Raw genomic sequence first — 26,218 nt, 5'->3', positions numbered from 1 at the left:
ATAGAGCAATGTTGTTTGATTCATTCTGTTATTTTTTCCCTTCCCCCCACCCCTCCCACCCCTCTTTACCCTCTATACAGTAGTTCCTTCCTCCATACTTGCCCCCCTCCCTAACCCTAACTCTAACCCTTCCCTCCCCCCCATTATGTGTCATCCTCCACTTATCAGCGATATCATTCGTCCTTTGGCTTTTTGAGATCGGCCTATCTCACTTAGCATGATATTCTCCAATTTCATCCATTTGCCTGCAAATGTCATAATTTTATCATTCTTTATGGCTGAGTAATATTCCATTGTATATATATACCACAGTTTCTTTATCCACTCATCAATTGAAGGGCATCTAGGTTGGTTCCACAGTCTGGCTATTGTGAATTGAGCAGCTATGAACATTGATGTGGCTGTATCTCTGTAGTATGCTGATTTTAAGTCCTTTGGGTATAGGCCAAGGAGTGGGATAGCTGGGTCAAATGGTGGTTCCATTCCAAGTTTTCTAAGGAATCTCCACACTGCTTTCCAGAGTGGCTGCACTAATTTGCAGCCCCACCAGCAGTGTATGAGTGTACCTTTCTCCCCACATCCTCGCCAACACCTGTTGTTGCTCATATTCTTGATAATCGCCATTCTAATTGGGGTGAGATGGAATCTTAGGGTGGTTTTGATTTGCATTTCTCTTATTACTAGAGATGTTGAACATTTTTCCATATGTTTGTTGATTGCTTGTAGATCTTCTTCTGTGAAGTGTCTATTCATTTCCTTAGCCCATTTGTTGACTGGATTATTTGAATTCTTGGAGTAGAGTTTTTTGAGTTCTTTATAGATTCTGGAGATTAGTGCTCTATCTGAAGTATGATTGGCAAAGATATTCTCCCACTCTGTAGGCTCTTTCTTCGCATTGCTGATAGTTTCCTTTGCTGAGAGAAAGCTTTTTAGTTTGAATCTATCCCAGTGGTTGATTCTAGCTTTTATTTCTTGTGCTATGGGAGTCCTGTTAAGGAAGTCTGGTCCTAGACCAACAAGGTGAAGATTTGGACCTACTTTTTCTTCTATAATCTGCAGGGTCTCTGGTCTGATTCCGAGGTCCTTAATCCATTTTGAGTTGAGTTTTGTGCATGGTGAGAGATATGGGTTTAGTTTCATTCTGTTGCATATGGATTTCCAATTCTCCCAGCACCATTTGTTGAAGAGGCTATCTTTTCTCCATTGCATATTTTTGGCCCCTTTGTCTAGTATGAGAAAATTGTATTTATTTGGGTTTGTGTCCGTGTCCTCTATTCTGTACCATTGATCTACCTTTCTATTTTGGTTAGAGTGCTTCTTAACATGTGTGACCCTGGGTTTGATTCCCAGATTTGCCAAAAAATTTTCATATTAATTTAAAAATATAACCTAATATACAGCCCATATCCAGATGTCCCCAAGTTTGATGTACAGGGATGCACCATTGTTTGGGGCATAAATATTTACTATTGTTATGTCTTCCTGATTTATGGTTCCCTTAAACAGTATGAAATGTCCTTCTTTATCCCTTCTGACTAACTTTGGCTTGAAGTCCACTTTATCTGATATAAGGATGGAAACCCTGGCTTTTTTACTGAGTCCATGTGCGTGGTAGGTTTTTTTCCCATCCTTTCACCTTTAGTCTGTGGATGTCTTTTTCTATGAGATGAGTCTCTTGCAGGCAGCATATTGTTGGGTCTTTCTTTTTAATCCATTCTGCCAGTCTATGTCTTTTTGATTGATGAGTTTAGGCCATTAACGTTCAGGGTTATTATTGAGATATGATTTGTATTCCCCATCATTTGGCTTATTTTTGGTTTTTAAGTTGGCTTGGTTTCTCCTTTGAGTGGTTTTTCTCAAAGGTAGTTCCTCCCTTTGCTGACCTCCATTGTTGTTTTTCATTTCCTCCTCATGGAATATTTTGTTGAGAACATTCTGTAGTGCAGGCTTTTTATTTGTAAATTCTTTTAACTTTTGTTTATCATGGAAGGATTTTATTTCATCTTCAACTCTGAAGGTTAGTTTTGCTGGGTATAGGATTCTTGGTTGGCAACCATGTTCTTTCAGAGCTTGAAATACGTTGTTCCAGGCCCTTCTAGCTTTTAGAGTCTGGGTTGAGAAGTTGGCTGCTATCTGTATTGGTCTCCCCCTATATGTAATCTGATGATTTTCTCTTGTGGCCTTCAACATCCTATCTTTATTTTGAATGTTAGGCATTTTCATTATAATGTGCCTTGGTGTGGATCTGTTGTGATCCTGTGCATTTGGTGTTCTGTAAGCCTCTTGTATTTGATTTTCCATTTCATTCTTCAGCTTTGGGAAATTTTCTGCTATTATTTCATTGAATAGGTTGTTCATTCCTTTGGTTTGTATCTCTGTGTCTTCCTCAATCCCAATAATTCTTAAATTTGGTCTTTTCATGATGTCCCATAGTTCTTGGAGATTCTGTTCATGATTTCTTACCATCTTCTCTGTTTGGGCAACTTTATTTTCAGGATTAAATATTTTGTCTTCATTGTCTGAGGTTCTGTCTTCCAAGTGGTCTTGTCTTTTGGTGATGCTTTCCATTGAGTTTTTTATTTGGTTTATTGTTTCCTTCATTTCAAGGATTTCTGTTTTTTTTTTTTTTTTTTGCGGTGCTGGGGATTGAACCCAGGGCTTTCGGCTTGCAAGGCAAGCACTCTACCGACTGAGCTATCTCCCCAGCCCCGTTTGTTTTTGTCGGGGTCTTAAGCCCCCTTGCTGTTCTTGACCAGCGGCAAGGGAAGGGGACACTACCCAACAAGGTCAGACCGGGATAGGTAAGGGGGGGAGGACAATCAGACGCGTCAGGGAGACCTGTCACAGCAGGAACTCGTTTATTGAGGAAATCACACAGCTTTTATGTAGGGTGGGGGCTAGGCGGGAACCAATTAGCTTAAAGGTCAGCAGGCACGGGGTGTTCACGCAGGCGAGAGTCCCATAGGACTATATGGCAAGCACGAGCTGATCACATTCACGGAACTATTGTTAACCAATCCCTGACAGTGGTCCAATTCATTGTCATTAACTATTGAAACCGCCTTTGAGGCCTTGATCTTGCTCACTCGCCAGAAAGTAAGGAATCAGCCTGAGTTAGTTAACGTGTCATTAGTCCCAACAGTTTTTTTTTTGAGAATCTCTATCTCTTTGTTGAAATGATCTTTTGCTTCCTGCAGTTGCTCTTTCAGCTTACTGGTATTATCATTCATTGCCTGCATTTGCTCTCTTATCTCATCCTTGCTTTGTGAATCATCTTAATCATGTATAATCTGAAGTCCTTTTCTGACATTTCTTCTAACATACTGTCATTGGATTCTACTAATATAGAATCTAGATTTGTTTGGATCATTTTCTTCCCTTGTTTTTTCATGTTGTTCGTGTATCTTCCCCTCTAGCAGTGCAGATCTGGGGTATTGCAGATTTCCCCCTATAGGCTTATAGTGGCCCTATAGGTTTCCAAAACCCTTTCTTTAAGGGGAGATCAATATTAGCAGTGCCCAATTCAGACACTATGCAATCCTAGACCAAATAGCCCCTATGAGGACAATAACAAAATTGTCATAATAAACAGAATGAGTTCAAATATTATCTTCAGTAAAACAAACAGATTTGTAATAAGGTCGGCAGTTTCTAATGGAGGACAAAGAGGATGCAGAGGGATGTAGAATGTGGCTGTTAATGGGATTAGAAAAGAATATACAGAAGTTCTAGATAATAGAAAGGGTGAGAGTGTAATCAAAAGAAATTGGATGTTAGCATGCAAAAAGGGAGAAAGAGACTCTGAGGGAACAGGTAAACAAAAGGAAAAGAGAGCAAGAAAAATAAAGAAATAAAAACTTAAATTTTTTAAAAAGAAGAAAAAAGAAAATCTACTGTATAACAGTCATATACTAATGAAACCTCCCAGTGTTCAGTAGCCTGATGCATGAGAGGTACCTGACAATGAGCTTCAAGCCTCCAGCAGGCGTCTCAAGATGGGTTTTGCCCCACCTAAAGATTGGAGCTACTGCTTCCAGGATTATCCAAGATGGCCGCTCTGGCTTTGAAATGTGTTGGCAAATGGGAGCTGCAGCTCAGGGTGTGTCTGTGGTCAGCAGGAAGTCCTGGAGGCGGGATGTGGTTGGTCAGGCAGGGGTCCTGGAGGTCAGGTGTGTTTGGTGTAGTTGTGGGATCCTGGAGGCCGGTTGCAATCAGTCGGTCTGGGGTTCCGGTGATAGGGCGCAGTCAGTTGGTCTGGGGCTCCTGGTGGCAGGGAGCAGTCAGTCAATGTGAGGGCCCCAGAGGCAGGGAGTGATCAGTCGGGCTGAGGGATCCTGGAGACGGGGCTCAGTCAGTCTGGCCAGGGGTCCTACAGGGTCTGGCTGTTGTCTCAAAATGGCAGCAGCTAAGTGTAATCAAACCTGCAGGTACTGTAACAGTGAACTTCCGCGCAACAGCAGGCAGCTGGTGCTCCACTGGCGGTTGGCGATCAGTTTGCTGACTGTTGTCAGACGATCGGGAGGTGAACCTCATGCGTTGGGTGATGGATAGGAGTAAGGCAGGCGATGGACAGGTGAGAGGTAGGCAAATGGCGGATGATATGCGCCTGATAGTGAGTAATCTGCACTCAAAAAAGGCTTCGATATGCTGCTGGCAGACTGCAGGTGATCACAGCAGACAAATGGGGTAAATAGCAGGGGATCGATAAGCAGCAAAAACTGCCTTACCAAGAAACAGATATCCTCTGCTTGAAACCGGAGTTATGGAGCAACAAGGAACGCAGCCTTTCTCTAGTCTGCCATCTTGGATCTTCAGATGTCCCCAAGTTTGAATACAGACTGTATATTAGGCTGTACTGTTATCTTATTGTTAATGGCTACCCATTGCACTTGGTTGTCACATCTCTTTCATTTCTTTAAATAGAACAGACCTGGCAACATTGTTTGTAGAATGTACCACATTTTGGATTTGTCTGAATGTTCCTTTTTTTTTTAAACGTTTTCCTTGAAATGTCCTTGATTTCACAGAAGAAAGATGAAATGAGTGGCTTGCATACTGACAGTGAAAAGAAAGGAAGAATTTCTGTTTCATGCCACCCCTGTAGGACTGAGAGGACTCTGCAAAGACTGTCCCTGAGCCTGTCACTCGTGGGATGCATTGCGCATGTGGGGAAGCAGCGCTAAGGGTTTCTCCTGGAAAGGCTTCCCCATGGCCCTCTTTGGGGGATGCTCACCTCAGGTGAACATGGGTGTGGTCTTCTTACTTACCTGAAGCTATTATTTTGCTCTTCCATGTACTTCCTTGCCCACTGGGTAGAGAGGTGTGCTATATAAGTAACTAGGTTACTAATGACAGAAATGTATATCAAACCAACTTAAGGGGAGAAAAAAGATAACAAAAGGAAAAACAAAATCCAAGAAGACTGTTAATTCTTATAGGTGAGAAGTTGAAAAAATGACATTCAGGAATGACTGGATCCAGGTGGGTCAGTTTCATCAAATAATCTGTCCCCATCTCTTGGCTCTACTTTCCTCTGCATTCAGTTCATTCATAGGCACCTCTCCTCTCATGTTTAAAGGCGGCAACCACCCACAGCTCCAGACTGCCACTTAGGAAACCTCGGTGGTTTTTTTTTTAAACTTCTTTCTATGGTGCCAGTAAAAATTAGGTATTCATTTATTTGGACCAGCTAGGCTTATGTGATTATCTCTAACGCAAACCCAGTTGCCTGGTCAATACTCTATATGGATTGGCCAGGCCCGATCTCTGTACCCATTGCAGAGCTCAGGGTGGGTGGGGTTGAGAGAAGGACAATCTCGCCTCAACCACAAAAACCAACAGTGATGTCATTCCCCAACGGGAAATCAAGGCACAGTCAACCAGAGTAAGGGCCCAGGTCCTGAGTGGGCAGAAAAGCAGAGTTCACTACATCTGGTGACAGGCACGATGAGTGTCTGACCAGCCAAGTCTGCTTCTCTTCCCTTGGGGTCCCCAGTCCTTTCATTTTGAATTTTGTGAGTATCAGTCTATGAGGACCCTTTGTGTGTGGGTCTCAGCTCTGCTTCTTAGTAGCTGTGAGTTCTTGGACAGAAGATCTCGATTTACTCATCTAGCAAATGGGGATGATATTTAAATTCCTTCCTTACAGAGCTGTGTGTATGCAGTGGAGTCACAGAAGAAAAGTACTTGCATAGTGGAAAATGCTGAATGGGTGGTGGTGGTGCCCTGCCAGGTGCTTCTGCTTTCAGGTGAGCAGAGCCTGCCTTTGCTCCTGGGGCAGCCAGGATGGGACCCTTGGGAGGTATGGGGCAATCTCTCCATAGATGACCATAGATGACAAAGGACAGGCTGAGCTTGAAATGAGAAAGGGGAGCTAAGTGGAAGTAGTTGGGCTGGCACAAAAATTCCCAAATTGGAACTGGGAGAGGTGATATTAGGTGACACCAGGATGCAGCATTGCCTGACACTGATGGGTCAGAGAAAGCTATTTATTTCCTTTTCAGTTTTCTTGCAGTGCTTCTCTCAGCCTTAAGGAGAACATCTCAGTTAGGTGCTGATCGGTCTTTCATACTTAACACTTGCTAATCTCCCTTCTTAATAGAGAGAGCGGGGCTCAGTCAGGTCTTGGGCTGGCAACAGTGTTCAGTTAGCTAGAGTGTAATGACGTCATTTAACTTTCATTATATTTACTTTTTTTAGTAGACAATTTGTTTTAGAACAGATTTGGATACACAGAAAAATCAAGATCTTACATATTGTTCCCATGTAATCCAACTTCCCCTTACATTAGTGTGCTATATTTGCTTCAATTAATGAATCAATTCAAATATATCATTATTATTACTGAATAACATAATAGCTTATTCATATTTTCTCAGTTTTCCCATACTGTCCTTTTATGTTTGAGGATCTCATCCAGGGTTCCACATTATATGTAGTTGTTACGTGTCCTCAGGGTTCTCTCTGCTCTGGCAATTTCTGACTTGCTTTGTTTTTGATGACTGTGACAGTTTCAGGTATTTCTGGTCAGGTATTTTGGAGGTATATTGGAGAATGTCCCTCATTATGTTTTTATCCCTCATGAAGAGCCTGAGTTTGTGAGTTTGGGGGAGGAGACCCCAGGGTTTAGATGTTATTTTCTTCTTGTCACATGGAGGGTGCATCCTGTCAGCATGACTGATCTCTGCTGATGTTGTCGACCTTGATCACGTGACAGGGTGTGTTTTGCCAGGTTTCTCCACTGTCAAGTTATTTATTTATTTATTTATTTTCCCCTTTTTTTTTTTTTTTTTTTTTGTTTTGAAACAGTGTCTCACTAAGTTACCCAGGTTAGCCTTGAACTTGCAATCCCCCTGTCTCAGTCTTCTGAGTTGCTGGGATTACAGGTGTGTGCCACCATGCCTGGCTTTAAGTTTTTTATTAATTAATTTATATGCAGTGCTTAGAATCAACCCTGTGCCTCACACCCTGTGCTAGGCAAGTGCTCTGCCACTGAGCTACAACCCCAACTAAGTTATTTTTTATTTTGCCCCATTCATACCCTCTGGAAGGAAGTCACCGGGAATATAGTCCCACATCTAAGCAGCAGGACACTATATTTATTTTTATAGTGACCTTATGTCTTTGGGAACTAGTATATCCACGTATGGTATTAATGTAAAGTCTTGTAAAAGCATTTATTTAATTTAGGTATTAAATTTGGGATCAGGGGTGTAGGTCAGTTGGTAGAGTGTGTGCTTAGCCTGTACAAGGAGGCCCTGGGTTCAACCCCAGCACTGTAAATAAATAAATAACACAAAATTTAAAAACTCACTTAAGAAAAATATTAAGTGGATAAAACTTCCAAAAGGTGTGTGAACATTTTTAAAAACCAGGAAGCCATCCAGGAATGATAGGAATTCTGGAGGTGGGAGGATGTTGAGATTATGGGCTGGGAAGACACCTGGACCTCAAGTTCACATCCTGCCCTGTCCCCAAATCCCCTTCAGACAGAATAGGAAGTGACAGATGTGGCCACTGAGAAGTCCCAAACACATCCCAGAAGAGCTGTCATCATTCTGGGGATAGGTCATTTTGCTCTCCCTCCTTTCCTGGGCCCCCAGCCCCACAGCATTTCCAACAGGGAAGTTTCTTGGAGGTGGGGAGGAGGCCTGGGAGGGGGAATCTGAAGCAGCACCCTGTGCTGCCCACCTCTGTGGAGGTCTGAGCCTTGAACCTCTCTGTGGAGGTCAGAAGGCCATGCTGTTTGGGGCCCCTTCAGGCGTGTTGTCTGGTTTACTTCACAGCCTGGGGCAATGTCAGTAACTTTCTCATTTTCACTCAGTCCTTTCTTCTCTCTCTGTCTCTCTTATGGTGCAGAGGGTGGAACCCGGGAGCACCGTGCATGCTAGGCCAGCACTTTAACATTGAGCCACACCCCCAGCTTTCTGTTTTCCTAAACATTACTTTGAAAGTGAGGCTTGGTCCCACTCTCCAGGGCTGGCATGGAAGGCACTGTTTTTTAGAATCCTCCCCTCCCCGGGTTGTCTAATAGCCAGGGAGGGGGAATGAGGGGTCCCATGATAGAGACCTGTGAGTGCGAGCCACCTCTTGGCAGGCTCACGGGGCGGAGCTGACAGGGGCGGGGCTTTTAACCTATGTCCTTTAAGACACTCCCATGTGGATTGTTTGCATCTTATGAGAGGGTAGAGGGTGAGTCTTCATCCCTGAGACTAGGTCTGGCCCCCACTCCCCTTTAGCTAGTTCAATTCTGTCAGGTCAGAAGCCTAGGACAGTTTTTCTGGGGCAAAGGAAGCTCAGACTCCAGGACATATAATACTCTTGCAGGGGAGAGAGGCAATCTCTCTTCTTTCTCTCCTTTGCTTCCTTCTTTTTCTGTTCTTTCTCCCCTCCCTCGCCTCCCAACTTTCCACGACATTTTTTGAGGATTAGAGGGTGTCAGGCACCATCCTAAACTAGGGGTGGATTGGGGCAGATGATGGTGATCCCTAAAACTACACGGCATCTACTCCATGGTTTCCAGTGTGGTGGGGCTGGTAGGAAGATGTGTGGGGAGAGAGTGTCTCCCTGCAAACAGAGTGTCTCCCTGCAGGGTAAGAGAGAAAATGAGAGGAGAGAGAAAGCAGGAGATGTGTGGGGATGGTCTGGTGATGACTAGATGGGTTTTGGTGGTCTGGTCATTCTCAGGATCTTTGGGTTGACCTTGTCTCCTTTATCTGACCAAAAGCTAATGTTTGGAATGTACCCTACGTTATAGGTTGCTTAAATGTCATGCCTCCCTTTGTTCTTTCTGTTCTAAAAATACATGTGTTAGTGTCTTGTGGAGGCTATTTAGCAGTACACAGGGCAATACTCATAAGCGAGTGAATTTACAGTAACTTTTAAGATTGTGAGTGGATTTACAGTAACTTTAAGATTTACAGATTTTTCAAGAGTTTGGGAATGACAGGCCTGGAAGAAAAACTGGTCTGGGGAGAAAAGTTATGAGGAACTTCAGCGTAGGCTTTCAGATTAAAGTTAGTCTCCTTTTTAAAGCAATCCTTCGCAGGAAAAATGAAGCAGGGGGTATCGCAATACCCGAACTTCAACTTTATTACAAAGCAATAGTAACAAAGACGGCATGGTACTGGTACCAAAATAGACAGGTAGATCAATGGTACAGAATAGAGGACACGGACACAAACCCAAATAAATACAACTTTCTAATACTAGACAAAGGCGCCAAAAATATGCAATGGAGAAAAGATAGCCTCTTCAACAAATGGTGCTGGGAGAATTGGAAATCCATATGCAACAGAATGAAACTAAACCCATATCTCTCACCCTGCACAAAACTCAACTCAAAATGGATTAAGGACCTTGGAATCAGACCAGAGACTCTGCAGATTATAGAAGAAAAAGTAGGTCCCGATCTTCAACATGTCGGCCTAGGACCAGACTTCCTCAACAGGACTCCCATAGCACAAGAAATAAAAGCAAGAATCAATAACTGGGATAGATTCAAACTAAAAAGCTTTCTCTCAGCAAAGGAAACTATCAGTAATGTGAAGAAAGAGCCTACAGAGTGGGAGAATATCTTTGCCAATCATACTTCAGATAGAGCACTAATCTCCAGAATCTATAAAGAACTCAAAAAACTCTACACCAAGAATACAAATAATCCAATCGACAAATGGGCTAAGGAAATGAACAGACACTTCACAGAAGAAGATGTACAAGCAATCAATAAACATATGAAAAAATGTTCAACATCTCTAGTAATAAGAGAAATGCAAATCAAAACCACCCTAAGATTCCATCTCACCCCAATTAGAATGGCGATTATCAAAAATACAAGCAACAGGTGTTGGCGAGGATGTGGGGAGAAAGGTACACTCATACATTGCTGGTGGGGCTGCAAATTAGTGCAGCCACTCTGGAAAGCAGTGTGGAGATTCCTTAGAAAACTTGGAATGGACCCTCCATTTGACCCAGCTATCCCACTCCTTGGCCTATACCCAAAGGATCTAAAATCAGCATACTACAGAGATACAGCCACATCAATGTTCATAGCTGCTCAATTCACAATAGCCAGACTATGGAACCAACCTAGATGCCCTTCAATTGACAAGTGGATAAAGAAACTGTGGTATATATACACAATGGAATATTACTCAGCCATAAAGAATGACAAAATTATGGCATTTGCAGGCAAATGGATGAAATTGGAGAATATCATGCTAAGTGAGATAAGCCAATCTCAAAAAGACAAGGGACGAATGATATCGCTGATAAGTGGAGGATGACACATAATGGGGGGGAGGGAAGGGTTAGTGTTAGGGTTAGAGTTACGGTTAGGGAGGGGGGCAAGTATGGAGGAAGAAAGCACTGTATAGAGGGTAAAGAGGGGTGGGAGGGGTGGGGGGAAGGGGAAAAAATAACAGAATGAATCAAACAACATTATTGTATGTGGATTTATGATTACACAAATGGTATGCCTTTGCACCATGTACAAACAGAGAGGCAACATGTATCCCATTTGTTTACAATAAAATAAAAAAAAAAAAGCACATACACACACAAAAAAAAAAAAAAGAAAGAAAAAAAAAAAAGGTCTTCTTTTTTTTTTTTTGGTACTGGGGATTGAACCCACTGAGCTAGATTCCCTGGCCCTTTTTATTTTTTATTTTAAGACAGGGCCTTGCTAAGTTGTCCAGGCTGTCTTCTAACTTGCAATCCTCCTGCCTCAGCCTCCAGAGTTACTGGGATTACAGGTGTGCACCACCAAGCCTGGCCTTTTTTCCCCTTCCTGTCTTTATTCCTTTTTCTTTTCCTCAGTGAGACCCCCATCTCTTAAAAGAAAAAGAAAAGCAAGAGCTTTCCCCACTGGTTGGTTTGATTGTGTTATTCTTGGACAACAAAGTTCCCTGCCTGCACTTACTCTTTGGTGATCTACTGCCTTTGGAACAGAAGGGTGGGTTGAGATTGTTCTGGCTCCAGGTTCATTAAGAGAGTTAAGAGCTTTGCTTTCACAACATCATTTTTTTTTTTTTTTTTTTTTTCTCTCTCTTTTCTTTTCTTATGGTGCTGCAGATGGAACCCAGGGCCTTGTGCATGCTAGGCAAGTGTAAGAAACCCATGAAAACCACGCCGGACATGGGAAATCACATAAGGGAGTTTATTAAGCAAACAGAGTGTCTCCCTGCAGGGTAAGAGAGAAAATGAGAGGAAAAGAGAAAGGGCCCATGCAAGAGTGAGTGTGAAAAGCGAGGAGGAGAGAGAAAGAAAGTGAGTAGGAGAGAGAAAGCAAGAGAAAAGATGGCGGGAAGCTATCCTTAAGCAGTTGAATTCCGCAGGGCAACAGGGGACCAATAACGGAGAAGGATACTTGCAAACTGACTGATGAACCAATAGCTAGCCAGGATGTTCACAGACTGACAAGTAGTTGGGAGGCGAGGAAAATGGCTGAAGGGAAAGGGCAGGGAGAGCAGCTTTCAGACTGACAAGCTAGGTTGTGATGCAGCGTAAAGGGTGGGGGAGCAGCTTTGTATTACAGCAAGTGCTCTACCATTGAGCTGTGATGCCCAGGCTCCCAGCATCATGAAGAGAACAGTTTCATCACTGACTGGGGACCTCATGAAGGTTACTGCTTGCCTGCCTAGACACTGTATTGGAACACCTTTACCCATAAGTCCCTCTGCCACAAAATGTATGATGGATGGGGTGCACACAACAGATTATCCCTAGTGCAGCTCCCCATGACCTTGAAACTGATCTAATATATTCAAAAGAAGGAAAGTTTGGGCAAACTTTACTTCTTTAGTTATTAGTTGTGACCCATTATTTGTGACCCAAGTAGCTGTAGGGAAGGAGGGAAGACCTTCAAGACTTGATAATAGTCTATAAAATAAACTGACAGTAGACAAGATAACAGGAAAAAGAGCATACAGATTTTATTAGGTGCCTAAGCACGGGAGCCACACATTCAGTATGAGACTCAAAGAAGACCTGATGGCTGAAGCACACACAGAATTTAACCCAGGGATGGGGCCTTGGGGTTCTGGGGGAAGGGAGCTTGTGCACAGCTGTGTAGTGATGCAGATGATGTCTCCCAGGTAACAGCCACCTGTGGTCATCTCTGGACCTGGTGTCTGACCCCCAGTTTCTTCTTCCTGCGAAATCTTTCTCATTAGAGGGGGATATCAGATGGTGGAGCCTATCTGCATTTGTTGTTTACTGATGTGACAATTAGTAATAAAATTAATTCCTTTTCTAAAAAGGACAACTTTCCTTCTACTCCTGCGTCTCCAGAGGTCTGCAGTTTCTCTAAAGAACCAATTTGAAATATGCCCAAAGAATCTATTTGAGGTAGGATGTTTTACTTTTCTGCAGGGTCCTTGATCGTGCCCTATAACACTCAGTGAGTGAGGCTGGGGCAGGGGTGAAAGTGGATGGAAGCAGAGTCTGGAGCCTTGGGGTAAAAGGAAACCAGCCAGTGTAGTTTCTGAAGCTGCTTTGGGACTTGGTTGGGTTGGAATAATAAGAACCAAAATCCCAGTCCCACACCCCCCACAGATTGGAGAGGGAGCTGCTTACCAAAAAAAGAGAGCTTAGACTACAGCAGGTTAGACAACTGGAAGAACTTTCTTTCAGTGGAAGGGCCCAGGAAAGGAGGCTTGGGAGAAAACTTGCAATTGGCAGACATGCAGCTGCTCAGTGGGAGGCTCAGAGCTCAACTCCCAGCAGGCCAAAGCTCTGGGAGTCTGTGTCAACATAAAAGATAAGCTTTGTGTTTATCTTTTAGGCTAAAAGGACTTAATGTCAGAGTGGGAAAGATCCATTAACACATCAATGAGTTAGAATCCAGAGTCTGTTGTGAAGGAAACCATTGTGGGCTAAGCAGAAAGGATTTGATTACGCCCATCAGGAGTGGCAGTGGTGTCCGCCCCGCCCATCAACTCCCAGCGTGCCACACTGGAAAAAGTATTCAATCCACAGTTCTTCAGGGGCCAATGGAAGAAAGAGATCAGTTCAGGTGATAGGGAAACAAATGAGAAAGTACCAGGAATTGAGTAGAAGGACTCTGATCTATGATTTGTGTACATGTGTGTTGAACCCAGCGCCTCCGGCTTGCTAGGCAAGTGCTCTGCCACTGAGCCACATCCCCTGCCCATCAACCTGCACATATTCTGGTTGACCAGAGGTGTGAGCAGGAGTGTCTGTGGTCCATGAGGTGATCCCCGTGTGGTTGAATCAAAGTGACCTGTGCCCCTACCTCATCTGGTCCCCACTGGTACACTGCCTGGCACCCCTGTCCCTGAACACCTGATTTACTGCAGCGGCCCCTAGCTTGGACTGCAGGAAACATGCACCGCCCCCCCCCCCCCCTCCAGCAGCATCCAGTTTTTCCTAAAACTCTTATATACCACAAATATGTCCAAGTCAGGAGGGAAGAGGGAAAGCAAAGGGGGATTCTGCAATTGGGGTTGGAAACCCCTGTGGCTCTTGCTCCTCATTTTTGTCAAACTGTTGTTATTTGGATTCCCAGTGAGTGGCAGTGACAGATACAGCTGTCCCTGTCCCTGGAGCACAAGGACCCAGCATAGCACGCAGGACGGGCCATTTATAGATCGCTGGAGAGGTGCTTTCACAGGCATTCTCATTTAGCATTTTGAGAAGTTTCTTTATTATTTTATTATTATTATGATTTTTTTTTTTTTTTTTTTTTTTGCAGTGCTGGGGATTGAACCCAGGACCTCATGCATGCTAGGCAAGCGTTCTGACACTGAGTTAAACACTTGTACCCTATCTTTTCATTTTATTTGCAAAATTAATAATAGTCCTTACATAAAATTCATGAACAGCTGGGCATAGTGGTGCACACCTGTAATCCTTGCGGCTCTGGAGGCTGAGGCAGGCAGATTTCGAGTTCAAAGCCAGTCTTAGCAACTTAGCGAGAACCTGTCTCTAAATAAAATATAAAAAAAGTGCTGGGGATGTGATTCAATGGTTAAGCACCCCTGAGTTCAATATTCAGTAGCACCCCCACCAAAATTCATGAACAGAAGAAAAAAATAAAAATAATAATTTTAAGCTAGTCATTATTATCTCCCCCCACTATGAACATTACCTCTAATCTTTTATTATTGAAATTGTATAACTTACAAAAGTAAATAGAAAACAGTAATAATAACATTAAAGAGGGCTGGGGTTGTGGCTCAGTGGTAGAGCACTCGCCTAGCCTGCGTGAGGCCCTGGGTTCGATCCTCAGCACTGCATAATAATAAAATAAAGGTACTGTGTCCACCTACAACTAAAAAAAAAAAAAAATTAAAAATTTTTTTCTTAAAAAAAATAACATTAAAGAATAGAAAATAGCAGTAAAGTATCATGAGCTTCCTGCCCCATCCCCCCATCAGTTTCAATAATCACCAACAATCTGCCTTTATTTTTTGGAGTGCTGGGAATTGAACTCAGTGCCTTGCACATGCTAAGCATGTGTCCTACCACCGGGCTACATCCCCAGACCCCTTCGCCATTCTTGTTTCATCTGTTCCTCAGTCTGTATCCCTGTTCTATTCTCATTATTACTGTTATTATCAGTTTTGACTACTTAAAAAAATTTTTTTTAGTTGTACATGGACACAATGCCTTTACTTTGTTTATTTTTATGTGGTGCTGAGGATTGAACCCAGTGCCTCACACATACTAGGCAAGTCCTCTACCACTGAGCTATAGCCCCAGCCTGTTGACTATTTTTTTTTGAAGTAAAATTTACATGCATTGAAATGCACAAATCATAATCCTACATTTTGGGCAAACAGACCCTCCATCCTATCTTGATACAGAAGACTTACTTCCATTTATCCAGAAAAATCTTACACAACTGGAGGCAGCCACCATTCTAATTTTTTGCACTTTAGAAAGTCTTTTAAAAATTTTTTATAGATGGAATCCTACAGGAAGTACATTTTATGTCTGGCTTCTTTCACTCAGCCTAATGTTTTTGAAATTTGTGCATGGAGTGTGTGCTTCATTTTATTGCTGAGTGGTATTCTATGGGATGGATGTACCACAATTTGTTGACAGATACCTAGGCTATTTTCAGACTTTGGCTATTTTGAATAAAACTGCTGTTCACATTTTCATACAAGTCTTTGTGTGGACTGTGTATGTTCACTGGAATCCTTGTGATAACCCTAGGAGGAGGGCACTGTTGTTACCCCCATTTTACAGATAAAGAGACTGAGGCACAGAGAGGTTAATGGTAAGCTTGAGGCCAGGTACATAGTAAAAACTGAAGGTGGGATTCCATCTCAGCCTTCTTTATTGGCAGGGTCTAGGTTTTATTTCCTCATTGTGGTGTCTTTGCTCCACAGATGTTTGGGGACACTAAGTGCAGGGACAATGGCCTCTCACCTCAATGGCCTGTCCGTTCATAACTGCATTTCAGTTCACTAGAGTAGTTGATATTGATAATGGTTCTGAGTCACCATGAAAAGGTTACTCTAAACCTGTCTTGGAAAAGGACAACAGTGCATGAGATCTTTTAAAGAAATTTCTAGGCACGGTCATTACAATAAGAGCAAATTAGCAAGCAAGCAAACAAACACAAAGTTTTGCTACTCAAAGCTCTTGCTGACTGGAAATTTCACTTAAGTGTAATTCGTCATCTCCCAAAGAAGCCAGGCACAGACTGGGTTACTGGGCATATAAAACAGTATATAAATAATACATGCATAAAGAAACCACTCTGTTCTTTGTAGAGCCAAACAGAATAGACTTTTGGAGAGTCTGTCGGTTCTTGCTTTGAAGGATGTTGTTGCTAAGCAATGTTGCTAATATTATGGAAAGACAGCATCCCTTCCGACTTTCCACTCAGACCCAGAAACCCTAGTGCTGGAAGTGGCTTTGTGGGTAGCATCAGCTCAGAGTTTTGGTACTCAGTGAGGTGGAGGCCAGGGGACACTGGGCATGAGAGGGACTGTGCTACAGACTGCCCGAGCTCCTGACTTTCTGGAGTGGCTCTGGGTCGCTTTCATGCGAAAGGTATTTCTTCATGTTCTTCAGAAATGTTATACTCAGAAGAATATTTTCTTTTCTTTTTTTTGGGGCGTGGGGGTGGCGTACCGGGTATTGAACTCAGAGGCCCATGACCACTGAGCCACATTCCCAGCCCTATTTTATATTTTATTTAGAGACAAGGTCTCACTGAGTTGCTTAGTGCCTCAATTTTGCTGAGGCTGGCTTTGAACTTGTGATCCTCTTGCCTCAGCCTCCCAAGCCGCTGGGATTACAGGCTTGTGCCACCACATCCAGCCAGAAGAATCCTTTCGAATGTTTCCACTGTGGGAAAAACTATATATAATGTAGCTTAATTTAAAAATCCATAAATGAATGAGAGATAGAGATAGATAGATAGAGAGGGCAAGAGCAAGCCAGATGCAGACCTGTAATTCTAGCATCTCATGGGGGCAGAGCAGGAGGATCCCATGTTTGAGGCCAGCCTGGACAATTTAGTGAGAACCTGTCTCAAAATAAAAAGCTTTGGGGGTATAGCTCAGTGGTAGAGAGAGAGAGAGAGAGAGAGAGAGAGAGAGAGAGAAATATTTTAAATACCTTCAGACACCAAAGCAATATATGAAAAAACAAAACAAAATGAAACAAAACAACCACCCCCAAACAAAACAACTCCTTTTTTCTTTCTGTACTCACTTTTTGTAACTCCTGAACAGAAAACCATTTAAGTCCTGATCAATAGCACACGTTGCAGGCTTCCCCTTGGTGACTGCAGGTACCACCTGATGGGCAGCCCAAGGGCTGGATGCCCATTGTTGACTAGGATCTGTGGGTTACCTCAGTGTGGTTTCCTTTCCCTGGTGCTTGGAAATGCCACACAAGTCACCAAGATCTGTTTCCAAAACCTGAGTCAGTTTATTATCAGATCCTCTGCTTAATAGATGTCGGCTCTAGGAGAGTAGGACTGAGCTGTGATCCCTAAGGCTTGTCTTCGGGGCCTCCCAGCCCTACTGGTAATGCCTCCCGTGGCTGTCACTGTGGGATGGGCCCCTTCGGTGCTGGTCATGAGCTCTGGTAGGGAATGTTAGGAGCTGATAGGAGAGTCAGTGTGTTGGCAGAAACTTTACCTGCATCTCTCTCTTTTCAAAATAGAGACTGCTCCCCGACTTCCAATGAGCTTCTCAATTTTTCTTTCTTCCCCACCCTCATTTCTCCCTCCCTGCCCTCTTTTTCCCTCTCCCTCTTCCCACTCTTCATACCTTAATCTTCAGGAAATGCAACTGTGCTGCATCCCAGCAGGGGGCGTTGGTGTACCTGCTAAGAATGAATGTCAGTTTCCCGACAAGCACAAGTGTGAGGGCTCATGTAAGTGTGAGGTCTGAGGTGTGAGAGGGGGCTTCTGAGTGATTTCCCCCAGCATGTGTGTGTTAATATATTTTTGTCCCCCAAAGTAGAAGAGAGTGGGTGTGCTGTCCTAAGATTGTACGTTTCTAACTTGCGCATTGCTCCAAAGACTATGTGATCCAGAGACAGGCTGGAGACCCTGCAGAAGGGGAGGGGCAAGGCATCTGAAGACATCTGTTTTTTATCAAAGGGCCCACCCTCTGTGCTCCAAAGCCCCTCTTGCCCACATCTATCCCAGACCTAGCCAAGAAAGGTTGCAGTCATTTTGGTGCAGAGCAGTGGAGGAATCAGGAGTCCAAGGTCGGGTGGGACAGGGAGAGAGCGTCTGCTGCAGGCTCTGTCTGACACCAGAGGCACTGGCAGCAGGACTGATTCCTGGTTTCACATGGATGTGTCTCTTGGAGAGGTTCTCAGGCACAGAAGGCCCTTTTCTTCAGGACCAAGCATGCGTGTCTGTCTGTCTCAACCCATTGGCCCCTTAGGCGTGGGCTGTGCAGCTGTCTGACCTCTGTTCATGATTAACTTTCCTGTTCCTGCCTCCACCTCTGACTCCCACCCAGGCCCCCACAATCCTTTGGGTTTCCCCTGCACTTGGGCAGAGACCTAGGCTGGCAACTGGCTGGTACTTTGTTCTCAGGGACTGTGGGCTTTTAGGGCGTGAGTGGGGACACAGGTGGGGATAAACTGTGGGGTGGGCTGGGACCTGGAAGAAGATCCTTTCTCTGACTGCTGTAGTTCTCACTGACCTTGATTTTCTGTGGCTTGAGGATGTGCAGTTTTTTGGTCCATCCCAAAGTGCCCAGGGATGTGGCCTTAGAACAACTTCGAGTCACTAATGTGAAAATTATTCCCTTTCAGTTATCTTCTGAACTGTGATTTCTTCAAGGACAATGGCTTAGTTTGGTGCAAGTATCTCACTAACACCTCTCACTGGCCTATTTTTCTTTCTTTAAGGAAGGTGCTTCATGCTTAGAGCCTTCATCAGGGAACAGCATTGAGGCAGAATATTACAAATCTGTATTTGTTTTCATGGTCTGAATAGCAGGTGATCATAGATTTTCCTTTAGAGTGGTAACAATGTTTTCATTTAACATTAAGTAAAAAAGCAAACTGATTTAATGAAAGCAAAATAATAAGTAAATAATCAAGCAGTATGACATCAAGGTCAAAAATTGTGAACATTGCCTACGGGTGGCTTGATTTGGGGAACCACTGGCTGGGGTGTACTGCACACACTACTGAAAATGGTATTGCTTTGCAATGGGGTGTGTTAGCCATGTTTGTTCGGGGTGAGAATGGTCGTCTGTTTCTGTCTCTGGCCATAGTCTTGCACAAAGCTGGATGGCTTGTGTTAATAAATGTTGGTAGAATAGACAAGCCTAGCATAGATGGACATCACATTCTCGTCCATTGATGGATTTCCTTATATTTTGGTGTTTCCTTTATGGGGTATGTGCGTGTGGCTGTGGGGGCAGGAACAGGAGTTTGGCAGGGGAATCCTATGTCCCAAAGATGGAAGCCATGTGAGGCAGGGCAGGAGGAAGAGCTCTCGCATACCCAGAAAATGCCTGCCTCCTAGAACCTCAGGGATCAGGGTCTGAGAAATGATAGTCTTTGGAGACAGCCTTGTGTTTTCAGCCATGTTGGGGTGGTGGAGGAGCTGAGAGCACCTGGAATGAATAATGGAACCTGCTTGGTGGGAACATTTTGCACCTTCATCTCAATGCCCTGCTCCCTGATGTGTACTTGACCTGGACAGGTTCTCAGGCAGTTGGAATGGGTGGGAGCCATCCATATTCTCACCTGCTGGGGAGGAAGACCAGTTTTCCACTAGGGCTGCAACCTTGCCCTGTATATAGATAAAATACACCAAGTGCTGTGTAGACCTATGGCCCTCATTACCTCACTGCCATCTAGCTGAAGCTGCCCATCAACTGACCTGTAGGTATTATGTGATACTGGGACTGGAGAAGCCCTGGTCTGTTGTTGGGGCTCTTCCCTCTTCCCCACCTAGGACACTCATTTCCCTATTCTTTTCTCAGTGATTTTGAAGTCACTGCTGGTGTAGTCCTTGCAACTTGCCTAGCTGCTGATCCCAGGGATGGGCCTGGGTTCACTTATATCTGGTTATAAATAGATATCCATGGCTATATCTGTGTTCCCCCACTACACAGGTGCCTTAGGAGGGCTCAAGGCCATTGCTAATGGATGCTTCATAAATAGACTGGTGCATTTTGGAACCACTCGGGGACTCTCTTTCTTCCACCCCAGTGCCAGCAATAAGCTGTGGCCATTGGAAAGGCAGGACTGAACCTTAGGCCCTTGAACCTTAGGAATTCATTTGCAGCCCCTTCCCCTTTTCAGGATGGCTCCCTTCCCTGCCCAGGTTTTCTGTTTGAACACTAGACTGTACAAAAAACAAGGCAAATTGCCTCAGGGACCTCCTTGGCCCCAACAGGACTGTTTCCAAAGATGGACTAATTGGCTTGTTTAAATTCCCTCCACCCTCTGCCCAATTCCTTTCCTCTAGGGGGCAAAGCTGTTGGTTCTGCTTCAAGGATAGGAGGGGTCTGTGAGGCCCCGCAGCAAATGGAAGTGGTCGAGGGAGACTTATGAGGAAAGTCCGGGGCTTATAGCAGGGACCAGGCAGTGTTCCCTTCCACTGGAGTTAACGTGACCTTGCGTTCTTCCGTTCCAAAGTAAAGATGGAGTTTGCACTCGTTGTGCAGGGGGCGGGGTGGGTCGGACGCGGTGTGGGTGCAGGGGTCGGGAGGGTGGGGTGGGGCGCCAGACCTGCATCTTCCTGGCAACCTGGTCCTCAACGTGAAGTTGACCACATTGTATTGTGTCAAACTCCCACGTTTGGGAAAACAAATGTTAATGGGAGCTGACCCCAGCCCCTCACGACAATCCTTTTGCGCACTCGGGGTGGGGTGGGGGGAGGTGGCAGCCTGACTAATCGAAACTCACCCCTTCCCCCAGCTCGCAACTCGATTGAGGAGCCCCCTCTAATTGCCTGAAGCCTGGCCCTAGGGCGGGGGAGGCCTTCGGGTGACCACGCGAGAAGGCAGTTTCGCTTGGACGGAGGACACGCGTTTCCTTTCGATGCATGTTTTTTCTCCCTGTTTTAAAGACAGTGACAGCATCGGAGAAGTATCCCGGCGGGCCGGGCAGCGAGAGCGCGTCAGCCGCCTCTGCCTGGGGAGGGAGGCTGGGGCCGGCGGGCTTGTGCGCACCGGGCGGGGGCGAGGGAAAACAGGGGTCGGGTGGCCAGAACTCAGGGGAGAGTAAGGGCGCTGGGTTCAGAGCGGACGCGGGCGCTTAAGCCCCGGGAGCGCAAGGCGTGAGCGGGCAGCCTCCTTCTGCCAGCTACCCGGCAGCCGGAGCCGGTTGCAGCCGGGGTGCGGGGCGGGGCCGGGCGCAGGCGGCGCGTCTGAGCGAGAGTCTGGGAGCGGCCGGCTGGTACCGAGCCTCCAGCGAGCCTCAGAAATGCCCGCGCGCGGAGAGCGGCCGCCGGCCGCCCGACGAGCCCCGAGGAGACGCTGAAGGTCGCCAGGAAGTGAGCGCCCAGTCACCTGACCCCTGGGGCGCACCTAGGCGGGGCGGGGCCCATGCAAGACTGGAGGCCGGGGGCCGGGGCGCGGGCTCTGGGGCCGGTGCGGGCAGCTTGGAGCGCGCGGAGCCGGGGCGGCGGGGACGCGCGGTGGGCGGGCGAGGGCGCGGTCGGGCACCGCCGGCGGCCTCGCCATGTCCCAGCCGGCAGGGAGGATGCATTGCCGAAAGGCGGGGATCCGTGCCGCCGTGGTGCTCATCGGACTCCTGCACAAATCCCGAAAACAGAATAAAGAGAAAAGGTAAAGCTGGCAGCACCACCTCCCCTGCCCTCCCCTTTTGTGCTAAATCCCAGTTTTCTTCGGGGTGGACTTTTCCAACGGGTGTTCAGCTCGGTGTTGGATGGAAAAAAGACTCCTCTCTAGGAGCCGTATCAGGGAGCGAGTTCGGAGCTTTGCCCCAGACACTGGTCCCAGGCAGGGCATTGGCTGAGTCGGAGGGCGGCTGGGAGGGCCCATCCGGGTCCATCCACCGCCAAGGGATACCAATTCCTTCACCCCGAGACTTCGAATTTCGCGTTCGCCGAGCCTATCCCGAAGCTTGCTGCACGGTTAGCATTGATCCAGCCGGGTCGACAGTCACTGGCTCAGCCAGAGTGGCTTGATGCGCCGATGTTGCCATTTGCTTCTTTGCAACTTGGCTGAGCCCGCGAGGTGCCCACCTGGCCGAGCTTTCCTTGCCCTGCGCGCGGTGCAGGCAGTCAAGGACCAAGTTTGAAGGTCTTTTTATCCCCCGCCCCGCCCCGCGCTGTAGCTCTGTTTTTGGGTTTTCTCCTCTTTGACTTTTGGTTCTTATTGGGTTTGCTTGAGAATGGTTTTCTTAGGCTATTTCAGAGACTCTTTGGACGACCCGTAGGTTGAGAGGTGAGGGATTTGAGGTGTGGAAGGAGGTTCTGGGGCAGCTTCCCGGGTTCCAGCCCCCAGCTGCAGACTTGACCTGTATTAGATCCGGGGAGGTGCCTATGCAGGTTGTTGGCTGAAGCCTCCCTCTTTTGCTACGGTGCATGGCAAAGCTTCCTGGCAACTGAGGGGTTTGGGAGCCACTGCTGCAACTTCCAGTGGCAGTTTTGGAGTGGTCAGTACTGCACTCTGCATAAAACACGGGCTAAGACAAGGGCATTGGAGCCAGAGACATCTGGGTGGTGACTGGCAACCCCTGAGCTCACCCAGAAGCTGGCTGGCAGCAAATGACTATGAGACCATGGTATTGGTTACCCTTGTGGTGGGTTGTCTCTCATCCCCCCTCTTCTCCCCTTTCCCAAAATACAGTCTAGTGAGTTGTTTCCCTTGCATAGGATGAAGCGGCAGTGAAATGACTTAAGGTGGTTAAAGCATGAAATAACATTGAGTCACCTAGTGAGAAAGTTCTTCTCTTTTCAGTTCTTTACCAATCTTCAAGGGGAAAGTTTAAGTTGGTGCTTGTCTGGCTTTAACACCTTTTAAACATTTGCTAATCTGCCTTTTGTAATGCAGAGAGAGCAGCTACTGACTCAGACTCTTTAAGTAGCAAGGGGTGCCTGAGATCATGTTGTTTTAGTACTATTTATTTTTAGGAATCCCTGTTAGTTATCGCCAGTGGTACCGATTTTTTCATTTGTGGCAGTAGTATAAAGCATTATTTTATTTATGTATGTATTTTGAGATGGGGATCTCTCTTTGATGCTTAGGCTGGTCTCGAGCTCATGAGCTCAAGCAATCTTCCTGCCTCAGCCACTCAAGTAACTGAGACTGCAGGTGTGCCCCCATATGCCTGGTAAAGTATCACTTTAAATTAAATATATGTAGTCACAAGAATGAGTCTATTTAATAGAAATACTAGTAATAAAAGTACAAGTGGTATTGAATATGGCAGAAATCCTGCAGGTGGTCTAGGAGTGACTCATGTTGGGGTCACATATGCCTGGCAGAAAAAGCTGTCATCAGGACTCTGGAGACCAGTGTTCTAGGTCTGAGCCCTATTTGTTTCTGGGTTTTGATTCCCTCCCTGACCTTCAGCTTCTAATCTGTAGAATAGGGATGAACAGCCCAACCCTGTAGAGTCAGAAGGATGTTGGGGATAACTGGATTGCGACAACTTGGGGTTGCTTTGGGAAATGAAATGGAAGATGTGCTTAATAGAAAGGCGGATCTATCAGACCAGTTTCTGACTCTGAGGGGAGAGAGAGAGAGAAAGGACCCTGTACAGGGAGCTAGAATTCCCAGACCTGTTTCCTCCATTGACTATGATTTTATAATACGGATGAAACTCTGACCCTTCTGCCTGCACACAAAGGGGTTGTGAGACTTAAATGCACCAATGTGGGTGAAGATGCCCGTGAAAATTCTCAAGTGTTGTACAAGGAAGAAGGGGGTCTGATCAGAACTACTGTCATTCCTCTCTTGCTGGTATTGTGCCCCTGAGGACCAGTGAAAGATGTCTAATGGTGATAATCCCACCAGTAGTGGTCAAGACAAGCCATGCACACACCTATGAGGCAGTCAGACATGCTTGGGCATGGGCAGAGATAGTCTGGGAGGATGCAATGAGGGAATACTTGAACAGGGAACAGGGAGGGTTTGACTTGGGTCTGGATGCCCCAGGACAATGGTATCTTGTCTCTCTTCCTGGATGTACTGTGATCTTCCCTGCAATGCAGGCAGACACCAGGGCCCTCCTAGCACCTGCCTTCATCCCATTCTTCTTTTGTTCCAGCCATTCTGGTGACTCTGGCCATGGACTTAACCTACTCTAGGAGAGAGAGGGATTGTTTTCATCTTGGTGCTAAATGACCTTTGCTTTCCTTGCTGTAATCTGGAGTTTCTTTGTCTTTAAGCATCTCAAGTCAGTGCAGTGCACACTATTGACCCTTGCTCTGCAGGCGCCAGCTGGCCACGGGGGGCCTTGAGCGGGCTGCAGCTGCCAGCCTCTCTTAAGCCTTCCCCAAACTCCATGCTGGGTGTTAAATTTGCTGAGTTCTTCCTTCCCTCTTGTCACAGGGTCAGTTCAGACCTGAGCCCCTCCTCATTCTTCCAGAAGGCTTGATCTATCCATCGATCTTCCCAGCACCTCTAATTGACAGGCTTGTACAGATAGCACTCTTTGGCTCCTCGCCTTCAGTGTTGAAATGGTCACATGTGGCTGGCAGTAATGTCCTGGTGGTCCTTGTCAACCTTTTGCTTTCTTGAAGCCACTTGAAAATATTACATATTAGGAGGCAGGCCATTTATTTAGGGAAGATGGTAATGAGACAGGTATCCCATATCTGGCTAGAGCTCAGAGGTTCCCAGGCACTCTTGATAGCTCCAGCTTCAGCTTCCTTTTGATTGTAGGAGAAATGGGCATGCTGCTTATCAGCCTTGGCTTAACTGTTCTTTGCCAGAGTTGTGGGTCAGCCTGGAGGTTCTACTCCTTTTTGACCACCTCCAGGGTTGCTGTCACATGGAATCCTGCAAGAGTAATGTGTTTGAAAGGATTTTGAGCATGGTTTCCAGGAGGTGCCAAAACCACTGTAATGGAGAGTTTCTTTGATTGAGAAGAGCCTACTTTCTTTTAGATGTTGCAAATGAGGGTGAGGCCCACAGTGCCTCCTTTGTAGGGATGTAAGTGGGTGGAGGAGAGCTCCATCGCCATTGATGAAATGGGCACTTTGGCAGGAAGGACGGAAGAACACAATCAGAATATGTATGTTCTTTTTTTTTGATTTTTTTAAATTAAAAATCATAAATTTACATAGGGCAATGTTGTTTGATTCATGTTATTTTTTTTTCCCTTCCCCCAGAATATGTATGTTCTTAAAGATGTGGATAAAGTCAGTGTGGCCTCAGTGTTACATTCTGAACCTGAGTTCTGTTAGCATAAAGGAAAAAGAAATCCACTTCTTACAGGGTATAGTTATTTTGGGGCAACTCCCATGGAGGGGTTTATGGGAAGGTAATTATGGATTCTCCCATTTTTCAGCAAACACTTGCTGGAGGCTCTACAGGGGATTCAGGGGAGGATGGTGGATATGCTGAACATGATCCTGTGATCCCTCTATTGTGGAGCTTACCATCTAGTGGGCTGTTCCTGTGTGGGTTCTTACCTGTCCCTAGGGCTTTTTTTTTTTTTTTTTTTTTTGCAGTACTGAAGATTGAACCCAGGGGTGCTCTACCTATAAACTACATCCTCAGCCCTTTATTTATTTATTTTATTTTGAGAAAGGGTCTTGTTAAGTTCCCTGGACTGGCCTGGAACTTGTGATCCTCCTACCTTAGCCGCCTGAGTCTCTGGAATCACAGGTGTGCACCACTGTGCCTGGCTACATTTTTTTTTTTTTTTTTTTTAACTGTGGCAATTCTCAAGCATGCACAAAAGTACAGAGAAGAGTGTAACATGATACTCTGTTTTAGCCATTGTCAACTCATAGCCAATCTGTTTCACAAAATTATTTTGAAGTAAATCTCAGACATTGAATCATTCTTAAATATTCCAGTTTGTATTCTGAAGACAAGAATTCTTTTTAAAAATCCATTATTGTGGAACTGGGATGTAACTCAGTGACCTCAGTTCCAAAAATGAAAAGACAAAAAACGCCCCCATTATTGTGAGGTTGGGAATGTAGCTCAGCTGTAGAGCACTTACCTAGCATGTGTGAGGCCCTGGGTTCCATCCTCAGTACCACAAAAAATAAAAATAAAAACAAAAACATGATCATAGCTGCTCAGGAGGTTGAAGCAGGAGAATTACA

General features: G+C 45.5%; 1 protein-coding gene across 9 annotated transcripts in view; it reads left to right on the top strand.

Moving 5' to 3' along the window:
• The window catches only part of RAP1GAP2 (RAP1 GTPase activating protein 2), a 227,928-nt gene that overhangs the window by 68,456 nt on the left and 133,254 nt on the right, over positions 1 to 26,218 (top strand). For 2 of the 9 annotated variants that reach the window (XM_079130833.1, XM_079130831.1), the window contains exon 1: positions 21,160 to 21,755. The exons of 6 other annotated variants lie outside the window; for them this stretch is intronic. In XM_079130833.1, the coding sequence (XP_078986959.1) occupies positions 21,649 to 21,755 (107 nt within the window). In that variant the 5' untranslated portion in view covers positions 21,160 to 21,648. Of the gene's footprint in view, positions 1 to 6,031; positions 6,249 to 21,159; positions 21,756 to 26,218 lie in introns of those variants that run through there. One more of the 9 variants, XM_079130835.1, reaches the window with a different exon arrangement.

The sequence above is a fragment of the Sciurus vulgaris genome (genome assembly GCF_902686455.1).
Source record: "Sciurus vulgaris genome assembly, chromosome: 3".
In the NCBI taxonomy this organism is placed as follows: Eukaryota; Metazoa; Chordata; class Mammalia; order Rodentia; family Sciuridae; genus Sciurus; species Sciurus vulgaris.
The sequence above is the reverse complement of the archived record's forward strand: the minus strand, read 5'-3'. Positions and strand labels throughout refer to the sequence as shown.